The sequence below is a fragment of the Glandiceps talaboti genome, chromosome 2 (genome assembly GCF_964340395.1).
Source record: "Glandiceps talaboti chromosome 2, keGlaTala1.1, whole genome shotgun sequence".
Lineage (NCBI taxonomy): Eukaryota > Metazoa > Hemichordata > Enteropneusta > Spengelidae > Glandiceps > Glandiceps talaboti.
Genome location: NC_135550.1, coordinates 8,513,424 through 8,527,477, shown reverse-complemented (window position 1 = coordinate 8,527,477; position 14,054 = coordinate 8,513,424). Strand labels below are relative to the sequence as shown.

At 36.8% G+C, this 14,054-nt stretch overlaps 1 protein-coding gene across 1 annotated transcript in view; it reads right to left on the bottom strand.

Annotated features, from left to right (window-relative positions):
* The window catches only part of LOC144453826 (poly [ADP-ribose] polymerase tankyrase-like), a 79,774-nt gene that overhangs the window by 20,213 nt on the left and 45,507 nt on the right, over positions 1 to 14,054 (bottom strand). The window contains exons 16-35 of the mRNA XM_078145193.1: positions 13,665 to 13,873; positions 12,952 to 13,176; positions 12,043 to 12,087; positions 11,675 to 11,800; positions 10,988 to 11,146; positions 10,014 to 10,130; positions 9,509 to 9,580; positions 8,976 to 9,066; positions 8,133 to 8,326; positions 7,225 to 7,307; positions 6,663 to 6,775; positions 6,033 to 6,267; positions 5,519 to 5,690; positions 4,911 to 4,987; positions 4,260 to 4,521; positions 3,528 to 3,695; positions 2,626 to 2,743; positions 2,088 to 2,205; positions 1,297 to 1,564; positions 274 to 439 (exon numbers count right to left, since the gene is read on the bottom strand). Coding sequence (XP_078001319.1) covers positions 274 to 439; positions 1,297 to 1,564; positions 2,088 to 2,205; positions 2,626 to 2,743; positions 3,528 to 3,695; positions 4,260 to 4,521; positions 4,911 to 4,987; positions 5,519 to 5,690; positions 6,033 to 6,267; positions 6,663 to 6,775; positions 7,225 to 7,307; positions 8,133 to 8,326; positions 8,976 to 9,066; positions 9,509 to 9,580; positions 10,014 to 10,130; positions 10,988 to 11,146; positions 11,675 to 11,800; positions 12,043 to 12,087; positions 12,952 to 13,176; positions 13,665 to 13,873 — 3,018 coding nt within the window. The remainder of the gene's footprint in view (positions 1 to 273; positions 440 to 1,296; positions 1,565 to 2,087; positions 2,206 to 2,625; positions 2,744 to 3,527; positions 3,696 to 4,259; positions 4,522 to 4,910; positions 4,988 to 5,518; positions 5,691 to 6,032; positions 6,268 to 6,662; positions 6,776 to 7,224; positions 7,308 to 8,132; positions 8,327 to 8,975; positions 9,067 to 9,508; positions 9,581 to 10,013; positions 10,131 to 10,987; positions 11,147 to 11,674; positions 11,801 to 12,042; positions 12,088 to 12,951; positions 13,177 to 13,664; positions 13,874 to 14,054) is intronic.

The window sequence follows — 14,054 nt, the reverse complement described above, 5'->3', positions numbered from 1 at the left end:
TTTAGTTTGTGTCTACCTTAGTTTGCATCTGGCATGGTTTCCATAGTAGTATCTGTAGTTTACATTCAAATTTTACACTTTGGTGAAAGATTTCCAAAATGGAAATAAATGTGCACTCAGTCATTATATTCCCTTATCAACTTTCACTAGGAATGTTTCCCCAAAAAAAGAGAAACCATCCATTGGGAAGCAAACGTGCTAATATGAGATATCTAGCATAATAACTTGGTACAAAAGACCTGGAGACAACCAAGCCTCTGTTCCTTTACTTACTTGGTACTGAGAATCCAAAACTCCTTTGTTTCATCCTATGAGACCTAGAACGGTGTGCCCCTCCAAAGAACAAACCTCTGTTGTAGCGTAAGTGACCATGTTCTTGAGTCGCATCCTGTACTTCATAATCATAATCACAGAGTAATTTAACCATGTCAATGTTGTTCTGTACGGAGTTAACAGATACAAATTGATTACTAAGTACATGTTGGAAGTGTTTAATGTGTTGCCTTTGTTATGCACATGGGGTGGGGAGGCGGGCAATTACAAGACATATCTGAACAAAACAGGGGAGGGGGAGGGATAAGGCATGTTTGAACATAGTGAGGGGGGGGACAAGACAGGTTTCAATACCATGGGGGGAGGGGGTCCAAGGCATGTTTGAATATTATGGAGGAGGGGGGAGGCGAACAAGGCATGTTTGAACATGGAGTATAAATGGGCACTAAGGATCAAAGTATGCCTGGGTGTAATTATGGTAAATTACTGGACATCTTTGGACATGTTCTTTTCCATAGAGTCACAGGATCAGGTGATTCTACATATGTGATAAAAAATTTGTACAAGTAATCAATTTTTTTCGAGGCATCAATTGTCGCGATGAGCCAATTATGTTAATTCCTAAAGTATGCAAATCAAACTGATTATATATTCAATTACTAAATTACAGCAAATTCATCGCGATCGATTGATTGATTTAGACACTTTTATATTATTTCATATTTGTTATATATTACTGTAACTCGGAATAGACTATTATATATATATTTGGATATTTGAACAGCATCAGCAAACAAAGACACTGAACTCCTAGTAACTGCACATACAGTTTGTGCACACCTTATATTTATATGTTGAGATGTAACTTCAAGTAGCGTTTTCCTTCCTTCATACGATTAAATACACACTTCAGTATAACCCCAGCGTTGTTGTGTAAAGGATGGTTCTAACTGTGGAGTGATGTCTGAATGTGCGTGACCACATCAATGAAATGCACAATATACATCTAAACATTTTGCCTACCTTTCTGACAGCATGCATCAATGGCGTCATTTGGTTCTTGTCACAGTAATTAACACTGGCACCATTTTGAAGCATAAACTTTACAGCATTCAAATTCTGTCTCTCAATAGCACTGATAAGAGGTGTCAGGGTAGTTTGACCAGCTGCTTTGGATACAAACCATTCCTCGGCATCATAACCTGCAATGTCATTCTCCCGGAATTCAGTATAATCTATCTGTGGAAATGGTCCCCTGCAGTCAAGAGTGGCTCCGTTGTCAAGGAAATGCCTGTATAAAGTAAGCAAGATACACTGTGAGTGAGAGGTGCTGCATGACAACAGTGCTGAAATATAGCTACACCAAACAGTGTTTTTGATAAGGTTGGGGAACCCCGGTAAACAGACAGTGGGAAAATATGGTAAAACAGGCACAGTTTCCCCAAACACTATACCATAACTTTGGTGGGGAAGCCCAGTAAAACGACGGGGAACTCAGGTAGATTTTACCTGCTTACCGCCCTAAACAAAAACACTGCCAAAGTAAGCAATTAATGGCTGGACAAGATAGCTGTGTTAAGATTCGAAATTCTCCATTATGGAGTAATTTCACCTGATTGCTCTGTGTATGTTTTCACCTAGTAAGCTCATATGCAGTGAAACCAAAACCCTACCGTGGTGAAAACCAACAAATCGTGATATCTATTTTCTTACAATTTTTTTTTGTCTAAAATATTTACAGAACATTGTTTCTTACATTAAGCAAGACAGAGTGATGAAAACCATGAACTTATAAACTAATACTGTACACTTACTTAACAACAGCTTCAGTTTGATCATCAAACAGGGAATCCCAAAATAAAGCTACCATGGGCACTCTACCAATGTTGTCGGCTATCTTTAGAGTTTCCTTTACTTGACTTGCTGCTTTATCTGTAGGTCATACACACACACACACACAGACACATATGGAAAACAAAATTTCAAACTTTAGGCAAATTAACACCTTAGTCAAAACCTTATTACAACTTGTCTCGCAAACCAAAAAGATTGCACAATATAGGTCGCAATATTTGGAAGCAGTTGATAGACATCATTTGACTGATTGTAACAATACATGTCGAAGATTGTATCGCAGAGCCCTAGACGCAACAGTGCAAATGTGGCATACTCCTGTATTTGCACGAGTGCTTTTTTACACTCCTTATAAAATATTTTGGCAAAAATGACATCACATGATTCACACACAAACTGAAGAGCACTTTGATGATATTTAGCTTACTACCAAACCAGAAAAGACTATTGAGTTTCTATTAGGCGACTGGTTTGGTAGTAACACAGCTGATAACTCACCTATAAAAGATTTAGAGAGTTTCTTATCTTGCATCAAGGATAGATAATGGACTGGTGTACATCCGTACTGGTCTTTTACTGTCAATTTCAACCCTCGCTTCAAAAGATTTTCACCAATCTGTTTATACATAAAAATCACAGTTACTATCTTCCATGGTAGAAAGTAGGTCAAATCTACCAAAATTCCTAAGAAAGTAGGTCAAACACATACCAAAGTGCCTAAGAAAGTAGGTCAAATCTACCAGAGTGCCTCAGAAAGTAGGTCAAATCTACCAGTGTCAAATCTACCAGAATTCCTAAGAAAGTAGGTCAAATCTACCAGGGTTCCATAGAAAGAAGGTCAAATCTAGGAGTTCCTAAGAAAGTAGGTCAAATCTAGCAGTTCCTAAAAAGTAGGTAAAATCTACAGGAGTTCCTAGACAAGTAGGTCAAATCTACCCGAGTTCCTACATGTACAATTTTTTACGAAGTGTCCTATCCAAAATATTTGTATGAAGTACAGGAAACACATTTGACATGATTTCTCTTTCAATATAATGTCAAAACTTTCTCTCCATCGAAGTCAAGGCTTTTCCTTTTTTGTTAGTGCGGGGCTTTAATGGATAGAACTCACTACAAGTGATATCTTTAGACTGTCTTTATATTCAGCAATGCTATTAAATGCCAAGTATTCAATTCAATCCCAGGTTCTCACATTAGTGTTATCTCATCCGTGAAGCCATGAGGATTACATAGAATCATTCTTTTGTTCTGGACCAAGTTTTTCTATAGCTTTGTCAGAAAACTGTTTTTCACACCTACTGTTTAATCCTTTTTCAAAGTGGCAATCAAATGATAACTTCATACTAGAGATAACTAGATATTTGAAATGCCCTATTCCTAGCATAAAATTCATATTTTACCTTCTGGCATTGTTGTTGAATATTTTCATCGTCTGTTTGGGTTCCCGTTAGTGCCAAGGTATGTAGAAGATTTCTTTGCTTCTTGACAAGTACTTGAATCTTGGAGTCAACTTTCTGCTTCCTCAGCAAACTTGACACAAGTTGAAAGGTATACGCTTCCATGGCGCTCTATTGATCGCAACAACAAAATTCATAATGATTAGAAAATGCACATATTTCATGTCAAGTTTCATCTTTCGTCCTACAAATAATCTTCGATAGTTCATTTGCACCACAGCAGGTAAGCATAAACTACTCAGTCCAATACTTTCAAATGACTGATTTTTAACAAGAGAAAAATAAAATGATTTCATCTAGGATTCATATTCATATTCATATTCATATTCATATTCATATTCAAAGTCGCAGTTCAATATTCAGATTCAGATTCAGATTCACTATCAAAGTCAGGGTTCAGCATGAGGTTTGGGATTACTACAAAATCAGATTCAAAGTCATAATCGTTTGCAAAAGTAAATTTAGCAAAAGTTTCGATGTGGAATTGACAAGCAGATCTAAGAAGATCTGGCCTTGCAAAGTTTTCACCTATTCTTTCAATTGGCTGAAGAAATATCACACATATCTGCGGTAAATGAGTACAAAAAGGGTTTGAATGTCTTAGTGTCAAACCTCAGAAGGATTGTATATATTTTGATGTTAGTACGATCTAGATTTCATTTACAAAGTACTTACATTGACTGCAGCTGCATACTCCATGTGGTGTAACTCCAGTTGTTCCATTAATAGAAATATCACACCTTGCCATTTGTTCTCTACCACTTTGTTAAACAGAGTTGCTTCATACGCCTTGGGTTCAGGTAACTTATGAGGGCAGTATTTCCAAGCCGGTTCTAATTCGTTGCCATCACTGTCCGTCGCTGGTTTAGTTTTGTTTGGTGGGTAATATATATTGACATTTGTGTTGGCATTTTTCTGAATTAGGAGAATGGCACAGCTGGAATAAAAATGAACAAGAAAGGAATAATTCAGACTGCAAACTTTTAAAGTTGTGGTCAACTATTGGTGGAACAAGATGGTAGCCATTCTGGGCCAATAAGAACTTAACAAATAGTAAATAAAACAATGGTAACTCTCCTGGTCCAATGGGCATACTTGAGACATAAAAAAAAGTATGGTAACTGTCCTGGTCCAATGAGAATACTTGAGATGTAATAAAACAATGGTAACTCTCCTGGTCCAATGAGAATACTTGAGACATTGTACAAGTATGGTAACTGTCCTGGTCCAATGAGAATACTTGACAGATAGCGACACTATAGTAAGTGTGTTAAGTCCAATGAGAATACTTGAGAGGTTGTACAACTATAACACTCTAGTACTCACCTGTCATGTCCTCCTTGTACAGCCAATCCTAGTGGAGTATTACCAGCATTGTCCTTCTCATCTAGAATTATCTTCATCTACAAATCACACAATATAAACACATCTCAAGTCAAAAGGTAATGCATTAACAAGAAGAACTGATAAACACATCATTGCCAAAAAAATTGTCGTGTTGGTTTCTATACAGTGCTTTCCCACCCGGTCCGGGTGCTCAAAGTGCTTTCCAATTATTACCCATGGCTCAGATCTATAGCGGCACAACAGCCCTTTGTACTTCCTCAACTCCCTGGGGAGCATACAATCCATGGCAGCCTTTATAAGCACACAGGATTAAAGCATTCACATTGCAACCTCTATCCTACCAGGTCCCCAATTATACAGCTGGGTTGACTGAGGCACAGTCATGGTTCAAATCATGCCCAAGGATTTTAGCCACTCAGAAACAAACAGCAACGATGGGGCTCAAATCTGCAACATGCAGATTGCAAGCAAGCCACTCTAACCATTCATCCATCATGACTACACGTTTATAGTAGACAAAAAACATACCCAAAATAAGATCATAGTATTTCACTTTCACGCTCAAATGCAAATAAACCGATACTCACCTCCTTTTCATGCGAGATAAAATGCAGTACACAGATAGTAGCTCCTCGTAATGCTGCTCGATGTAATGGCGTCTGACCATATCGGTCTTTTTTATTGACTCCTTGGTTATTCATGGCTTTTGTTAGTAATGTAACCACTTCTATGGGGTCAACTTGAGATTTGTCAAGGTGTCTGAAAGGATAGATAAGTACATGGTATAGTATTTCTAAATATTCATGCTGTAGTTTTGTTCGCCACAGAATACATCTCAATGACACAACTTTGAAAACCAGAAAAAATCTTGACAATTGCAGGCAAGGGAAACTATTCAAAAGAAAGCTTTGTACTGACAAGAATCCAAATAAAAAACAGCATACAACAAACTACAAAGCATTATTTACCTAAGGTTGACCTTGACTTTTTAGGTCAAGGTCAACTGATAAAATTGAAACCTCCTAAACTATCCAGCTAAAAGCACAAAGTTAAGAAAGTATCCAATGACATAACATCATGACCGAAAAATCCAAGACTTACTGTCCCATTTTCACGAATGCATAGTGTAATGGCAGGCGGCCATATTTGTCTGTTGCCATGGAAGAAGCTCCTTTGTCAAGCAGAATTTCCTCAATTTCTACAGATGAGTCTGGGCCTCCAGAGTTGCTATTGACAGCATAGTGTAAAGGTGTACACTGTTTGTCATCCACTGCATTCACTGTAGCCCCATTGGCTAGAAGAGATGTGACAGCCTCACTGGCATCTTGAGTTGATGCTATCGATAAAGAGTGGATACAAGAAAGAGGCTATAAGTTTATTACATTGTGGCTAATTTTTAAGGTAACGAATTTGATGATGGGACTACATTCCAGAAGTTACGAAGTCAAACACCTGTGGGGTGGATTGTAAAGTTGCTGTCATGTTCATTTCTGTTACATTTCCTAACATTTGATATCAATAAATGAAAATAAGTTTTAGATTTAAGAATAAGAATTGATTGCTGATGTGAAACTTAAACTTAACAAGTCTTCTAAGATCAAAGACATGGTGTCACCCCCCCCCCCCCCCAACCATGATTTGCTGGCAAATTCATGCCATCATACATTGCAATGTCTACTTATAACATGAAGTGATGGTGTTAGTATCTAAGTTTCTGGTAAGGTTCCTTACCTGCTGTATATGTACAGGCATAATGCAAGGCTGTCTTCTTGTTCCTACTATCAGTGGCATTGATGTCAGCTGTCTTCTTGGCAATGCTCCCCACCAGACTGTGGAGTCCTTCCCTAATAATCAACCAGATCACACAGAAAGAATGTGGCAAATATCTAATCAGGTTAAAAAGTGACTCAAGGTGTCAAAAGGTGACTTTTAGGGTCAAAAGTTCAAAAGTAATTCTAGGGATCAAAATGTAACTAGAAGGATCAAAAAGATAACTCTAGAGGTCAAAGTGTGACTTTACAGGTCAAAGTTCAAAGGTGACTCTGGGGCCAAAAGTGACTGTGAGGGTCAAAGGATGACTTTAGAGGTGACTTTTTTTCAGGACATTCTTATGTGTAAGGCCCATTGTGTAAATCTAAGTGACAAAATTCCGAGTAAGTAAAATCTGTAAGCAGGGTTTTCAAATTAACAATGCTAACACATGATATTGAAATAATCAACCACTACACTGTACTACACCAAGGAGGGCCAATCGAGGACTGTTGACAAACTGGCTAGAATTCTGACTGCCTACCTTGCTGCCAAAACAAGTGGTGATGCCTTCCCATCATCCTTTTCATCTTCTGATGCAAGACTTATATCTGCTCCTGCTGATACCTGCAAGATGTAAACAACATTTCAGTAAACAGCAACATAACGAAGAGAACAAAAAGAACAACAACCGATACATCAGAGCTAAATCACAATGGCAGAACTGAACAATAACATAGATGAATAAATTACATAAATATGTACATAACATTAATTTAATGTGAAAAATAAAAGGCAAAAAACAGTAAAATAACACAGGTAAATAACAACACAAAATAGTATTTCCAATCAGAAAATAGTTAAGAAAATCATAAAACACCCTACAGAAAAACATGATAAAGTGAAACCAAAGTGATTAAGTCACTGCATATTACAATCTGTATATGACTGGTAATCCAGAATTCAGTTAACTAAGATAGACACAAACTAAATCTATTGTTCTTCAATCTGGTAGATTACACAACTGGGTAATAGCAGTTCCTTTGTGATAGTGTAAACATTGGAAGTGGTAAAACAGTACATTCTAATCGCCCTGTGACCAACATAATGTAAACATTGGAAGTTTCAAAACAGTACCCTGCCAGTTAATGAAACTCTGCACTGCCTCCCTACTGAGACTATAATCAAACCAACCTCCATTCAATAGCTTATCACTGTTGTATCAACATGTTGCACAATAGTTTTAGTTTGTGTCTATCTTAGAAAACCAAAGGCTCAATTACCAGGGTAATAATTTGCTTCTTTTCCCTTTTCAAAATTTCCATCACAATTCTAAACCAATATTTTACTCAAACGTTTTGTTAGTGAATTTTTGATTTTTAAAGACTGTACACATACTTATAGCTATATCCATATCAAAATCAACAGTTCTTTATGTTTGTGTTTATTTACCAATATTTCTGCTGCTGATTTCAGTTGTTTTCGTATTGCCATCAGTAAGGGAGTGTCTCCTTTCTTGTCTCTCTGGTTCAAGTCAACCTTGAACTTGAGTAACATGGTTAAGGCTGGCCTGTCGGTGGTTTTATCGTCTTCAGTAACTTCATACTCTGCTGTGCCAATCAAGATGTGTGCTACAGTTTGCAGCCCTGTGTGAAAAATTGTGATAATCTCAATGATCAAATGGTGACTTCTACTAATGATTCCTGGCCTTGATCAGTTCTTAATTCTGTAGCACTACATTTTTGCTCAACAGACTATAAAATTTCATATTGTTGTTTCTTGTTTTACAAAAGACACTGCATGAAAGATGCCAATTCCGAGATTTTTTTTTTTTGGAGGGGGGGGGTTTGCACTAATGCTGCCTCATCATTGTGGTTTCTAAGGGAACGTCACTTCACGACATAAACGTTTTTCCATAAACTTTGGGTTCTGCATGATTCATTTCATGATTTCACATCACACGAATTTCACTCGATTGCCAAGAAATACCAAACCAAAAATTCTTTATCACCTCTATTTTGCTTGCATGGTCTCACTGCTGCCTATGGGACTTAGCATACATGCATATGTATCAAACAAACAATGAATATTCATGACTATCTGAAGGTAAAAAACACTTAGAGTCATGAACATCCATTGTTTCCCAAATGAAGTCTTGCAGGAAAAAGATAGGGGCATATCTGGTAAACCTGCATAGATTTTCATTACCTTGTACTATAATGTTGGCAGGGTTCATGCCTGGTAGAACAATAACTTGCAAAACTTGACTAGGTTTTATTACCTACTTTCACTTACCTCTTTCATTGTATTCTTCATCTGTATCATGCTTTTTTTGTCTCTTAGCAACCTGTGCGTTCACATCAGCCTTCACTTTTTCAACAAATGCCTACAAGTTAAAATTTCAAAGTTGTCAGATGTAGCCACTTAAAGGTGTGACAGTCGTCCATTTCACAAACTCATGCCTTGGAATCCTAAGCTGTGAGAATCTAGTCAGTAACGTAAGATGCTCAAACAGCATAGCCCACGATTACATTGACTGTCAGCAGCTCTATAGGGGCTTGCTTCCTAGTGCACATTCCTTCACAGTTATACCAATTTAGACAAGTATTTTCATTTCTATTGTCTAAGATCCAGCTTAGATCAAACATTTGTTCAGCCATTTTACATGAGAACACCATATTTTAACGGAGCCAATACTTGCATTTCTTATAGCGGAGTTCCACAAACATCAAACAGTGCAAAAGTATAGTCAGTCTAACCTCTGCATATTCTGTACAGTACTATCAATTCTATAGCAGTACTATCATACCATATCTACTTCAACTTACCTTCAACATATTGCGTCCGTATACATACATATTCTTCTTTTCTACATCTGTTTTGTTGTATATTCTGGTAGCCTGTTGGTACAAATACAAACACAGGTAAGTTGACTTGCACCAGTAGAAATATTCCACTGACCTTTGACCTTGTCATTATGTCAACCCTACAAACTCAACGAACTAGTTTCTTTTCTAAACAAACACAGAATATATTAGCATAACTTACATGACAATTTATTGAGTTGTTTCAAACACAAATTTGTTTTCTGTGTAATATCTTCATCAAAATCGTACTTCAAAATCAGCACAAGGTTTGGACAGGCACTTTTGTTTGGATGTCAACTTATATATCAAGTGTAACAGGTTTTAGTGCTCCCTGGAGCTAGTCCTCCCCCTCCCCCCTCCCCGGTACACTAGTTCCTAGTGCCCCGCTGCCATATGTGCCTCTGACAATGCTTATTTCAAGATGGCTGCCACATTTCCAAGATGGCCACCACATACATGTACTCACATTGTAGTCAGCGTACACTTGTGCCCATCTCAGTAATGGCGTAAAACCTTCTGAATCAATCTGTTTGGACATTTTATTCAAAGCATTCAGTTGATTGGAATCACCACCAGCAGAGTCCTGAATTTTGAAGAGAGAAAAAACACAAGAAAATACAAGACTTTTTAGTTAACATATTTGTAAACATAAATGATTTTTAACCACAAGTAATATGGTTTCAGATGTAAATTTTGGCATGAACATGATACATATTACCTTAAAATGGAGACAAAAATATCAAGTGAGTCAATCAAACGGATGAAGTTTGTACAACAACAATCATTTTTTTTTTGCATTTGCTAGCTTTTGGTACAAGTAACTGTTAGTTGGTGTTAATGAGTTGATTGTTGGCAATCAAATCCAACATATTGTGCAATTTAAGCAATACATAGATGGATACTGTTAGCTTTTGAGATAAGTGTATTGTACTGCTTTATTTTCACTAATGTATGAATAATAAATGTACACTTACAGACTCTCAAGTTACAATAGTGAAGGACATGACAAATAGCTCTCTAACGGAGCTAATGAGACGATATCACTAGCTTGTTCACAAATGGCCATATGTCATATTGTTATACTTACGAGTGAGTCATCTCTTCAGGTTTTCTTCCCAGATGACTCATTTTCAAAAGCAAAGCAAATTATCATTAACCCTGGGTAGCACGTGAGACACTAATCCCAGAGCTTAAGTCCTCCAGTCTTGAATTATTATTATTATTTTATCAGTGGAGCAAAACAGGAGATAAATTAAACAGGACCACTTTGTTCTGGACCAAATTTTGCTACACCTCTGTCAGACAACACTTTTCACACCTAAATTTAATTCTAATCAGACATTGGCCTTTAAATTAAGTATGTGACTGTTCATCGTTGATAATTACACAGAAATAACACACACAAGGTTTCATTCCCAAAATGATAACACGGTTAGTTACCTTGCTAACTATAGTATCAATGAGGGCAGAGAGATCACTTTCCAGACACTGTTTTGCCATAATATGGAGCAGGTTTTCACCAACTTTGTTTGTATCATTGTCTTCAGAATGGATTTGACTTCCTTTGTCTACCAACAGTTTGACTAATTCCACATTATTCTGCAAAATAAACCATGTACAGAAGTCATATATTACATTTGATGCAAGGTTTGTATTCCTTATATCGAACTTATTACAGTTCAATTCTGTCAGCATGATCTTAAGTTGTATTACCCACGAACAACATCCCACAAATGATGCCACACAAGTATAGAAGACGCAAGTGAACATTGGATGTGAACCGGCAAAATGTTACTTTACAGGTACTATTACTTTGGTAAAGCTAACAGACTTGGGTTACAGGTCAACTTTACTTGTCGCATTGGTACCACTATGGGTGTCCCCCTGTGAAATGATTCTGTCAATCTGTGGGTTAATAGTCAACTTATTTGTGTCACAACCACTAAGGATGTCTCTCCCTGTGAGTTGACAGTAGATGGGCAACATGCCTGTTATATCATCACCACTAGGGGTGTCTCCCTCTATGAGTTGACTATATGAGTTACAAGTTAATTTGCCTGTTGTATTGACACCACTTGAGGTGTCTCCCCTGTGAGTTGTCTCTATTTATGCTACAACTTAACTTACCTGTTGTATCGCCACCACTAGCGGTGTCTCCCCCTGTGAGTTGACGGTCGATGGGTTACAACCATGATCTAACAGTATCTTAGCAACCTCCAAACTGATATCAACCTTACTACTGTCAATCTTTGTCTGTAAGCATAATTATGAAATAAAGCAAATTAGTTTTGCAATCCCCCTAAAAAAGTAAAATTGAAAAAAAAATGAAAAAGTATTTCACATTAACTGACTTTTTTCAAAGATCAAGTAAAATATATACATTGAGCTGTCTAGTAGAACAAGTGAGAAATTATTAAAATTGCATGAAATTGAAATTAAAAAAATATTGATTTGGGCAACAGTTACACATTCACTTCTAAACTGCTAATACTTACGGAATATTGGCTCTCTTGGATGGAATTATTTGCTAAATGATGGAGCTGGAGAGAGTACAAAAACATAAAACAATGTCAGGTATTTTGTAATCAGATATCGTTCCCAAATATTTTTTCGATGTTCAGCAGAGGAAAATATGAGTGACATAGGGGGCCTTTTCACTACAAGTCAAAGAAATGTTGTAACAAAACCCTTACGTTAAAAATAATGGCAATTCAGAACGTTTCATTCATACAGCCTCATAGAACTATGGACGTAGACACACTGTCATGATGCAAAACAACCTATGTATAAACTCCATATTTTTTGTTCTATGCATACAGCTTAGATTGTGCATGGGATAATATGATACCCACATTTTGTTTAGTTTTTTCATTTATGTTTTTTTTTTTAATTGAATAATGTTACTCCTGAATTATTATTACTGCTTGAAAATTTAGATATCTGACAAGAGATAGTATATTTACTCCAAACTAATGAACTACGGTTGAGATGTGTACATGACTGTGGTTGCCATGACTACAGAACAGAGTTTTATCATCTTTTGTATCTTCCTAAACTGTCTACTATTCATTTCATGTTTACTACATCTATATCCTAAACATTTCTACTTCAGATTATAAATATTGTCAAAACCACTGAACTACCCCCCCCCCTTTTTGAGAGAGCATCGTCAAATATACACTTGAGTAAATGTGTCTAAGACCTGTCAACCAACTTTTCATCGTCTCCAATCACACTTTTCACACAAAATATCGATGAAAATAAACAAGGAAATTAAACATCAACAGAAACTAAATGGCAAACAGCATCTAAAAAGCTGAAAATAGTTCATGTGTTTTGGTAGCAGAAAACCAGAAGTTTATATGAACATCTTCAAGTATTTGTAAGACTGTGACAATACTTACGGCATTGTTGTTGTTAACATCTGTTAAGGAAACGTCTGCTTTCTTAGTTTTAACCAGATACCTAATTTGAGTTGTCAAACTCTTCACCAGGGGACTACCAGCCACTAACATGACCAGTGTACAACCGATCTCGTCTTTGAAATTGAGATCAACACCCTCTTGATCAAGGAGAAGATCTGCACAACCTGTGTGGCCTTTCAAAATGGCGATACCCAGGGGTGTAGTCTGCCAAAAAACAAGAAACGTTGATAGACCATGATTGTTAAACAATGGGTTGTAGTCTTCGATACAAAATGGTAGTCTCAGTGGTGTTGTTTGAAAAATGACAGAACTTTGACTGAAGTTTTTGAAAATTGGACAGAATATAACTGTTAGACAATGAATTATAGTCTGTTACACAAAACAACAAAACATGACTGCAAAATAAAATACAAAAAGTACGCAAATGGGTGTAAACACCCAACCAGGTGTCAGACCATATGCTCCAGAAAACTCAAAGTAGTATAGTGGTAGACAACCATGCTCTGCAACATGGAAGGGCACAATGGCAAAAAAAGGTATGTTACAACTCAGAAATGATGGAACAAAGGAACATATCTGATTGCTAATATTCTACATCCCTTTCTGTTCGTCTTTCTATAGTTCTATAGTTTGTTTTCCATCATTTTTTCAGTCGTTTTTCAATACCCCATTTTGACTGAAGTCTGTCTTACCTTCCAGTCATTTGGTGCATTGATACTAGCTCCTGCTTTGATGAGTAATTTAAGACAGTACCACCACCCATAGCCGGCCGCATAATGTGTGACTGTATTTCCTGATGAATCGGCAGCATTCACATTGGCCCCTCTCCTCAGGAAGTAACAAGCTACTGGATACTGGCCATTCAATACTGCATGGAGTAAAGCTGTTCTCTTCAGCTTGTCTAGACACAAATAGATCATAACAAATAGTTATTATTAAAATAACAGGAAAAATTTCAGTAATTATGAACATAACTTATGTTGGAGTATGTGATAGAGCAAACATACATATCCCTGGTATATTCTCTATCTCATCATTTTTTTCAAAGAGTGAAACTACTTTCACTCTAATGCCTTTTAACT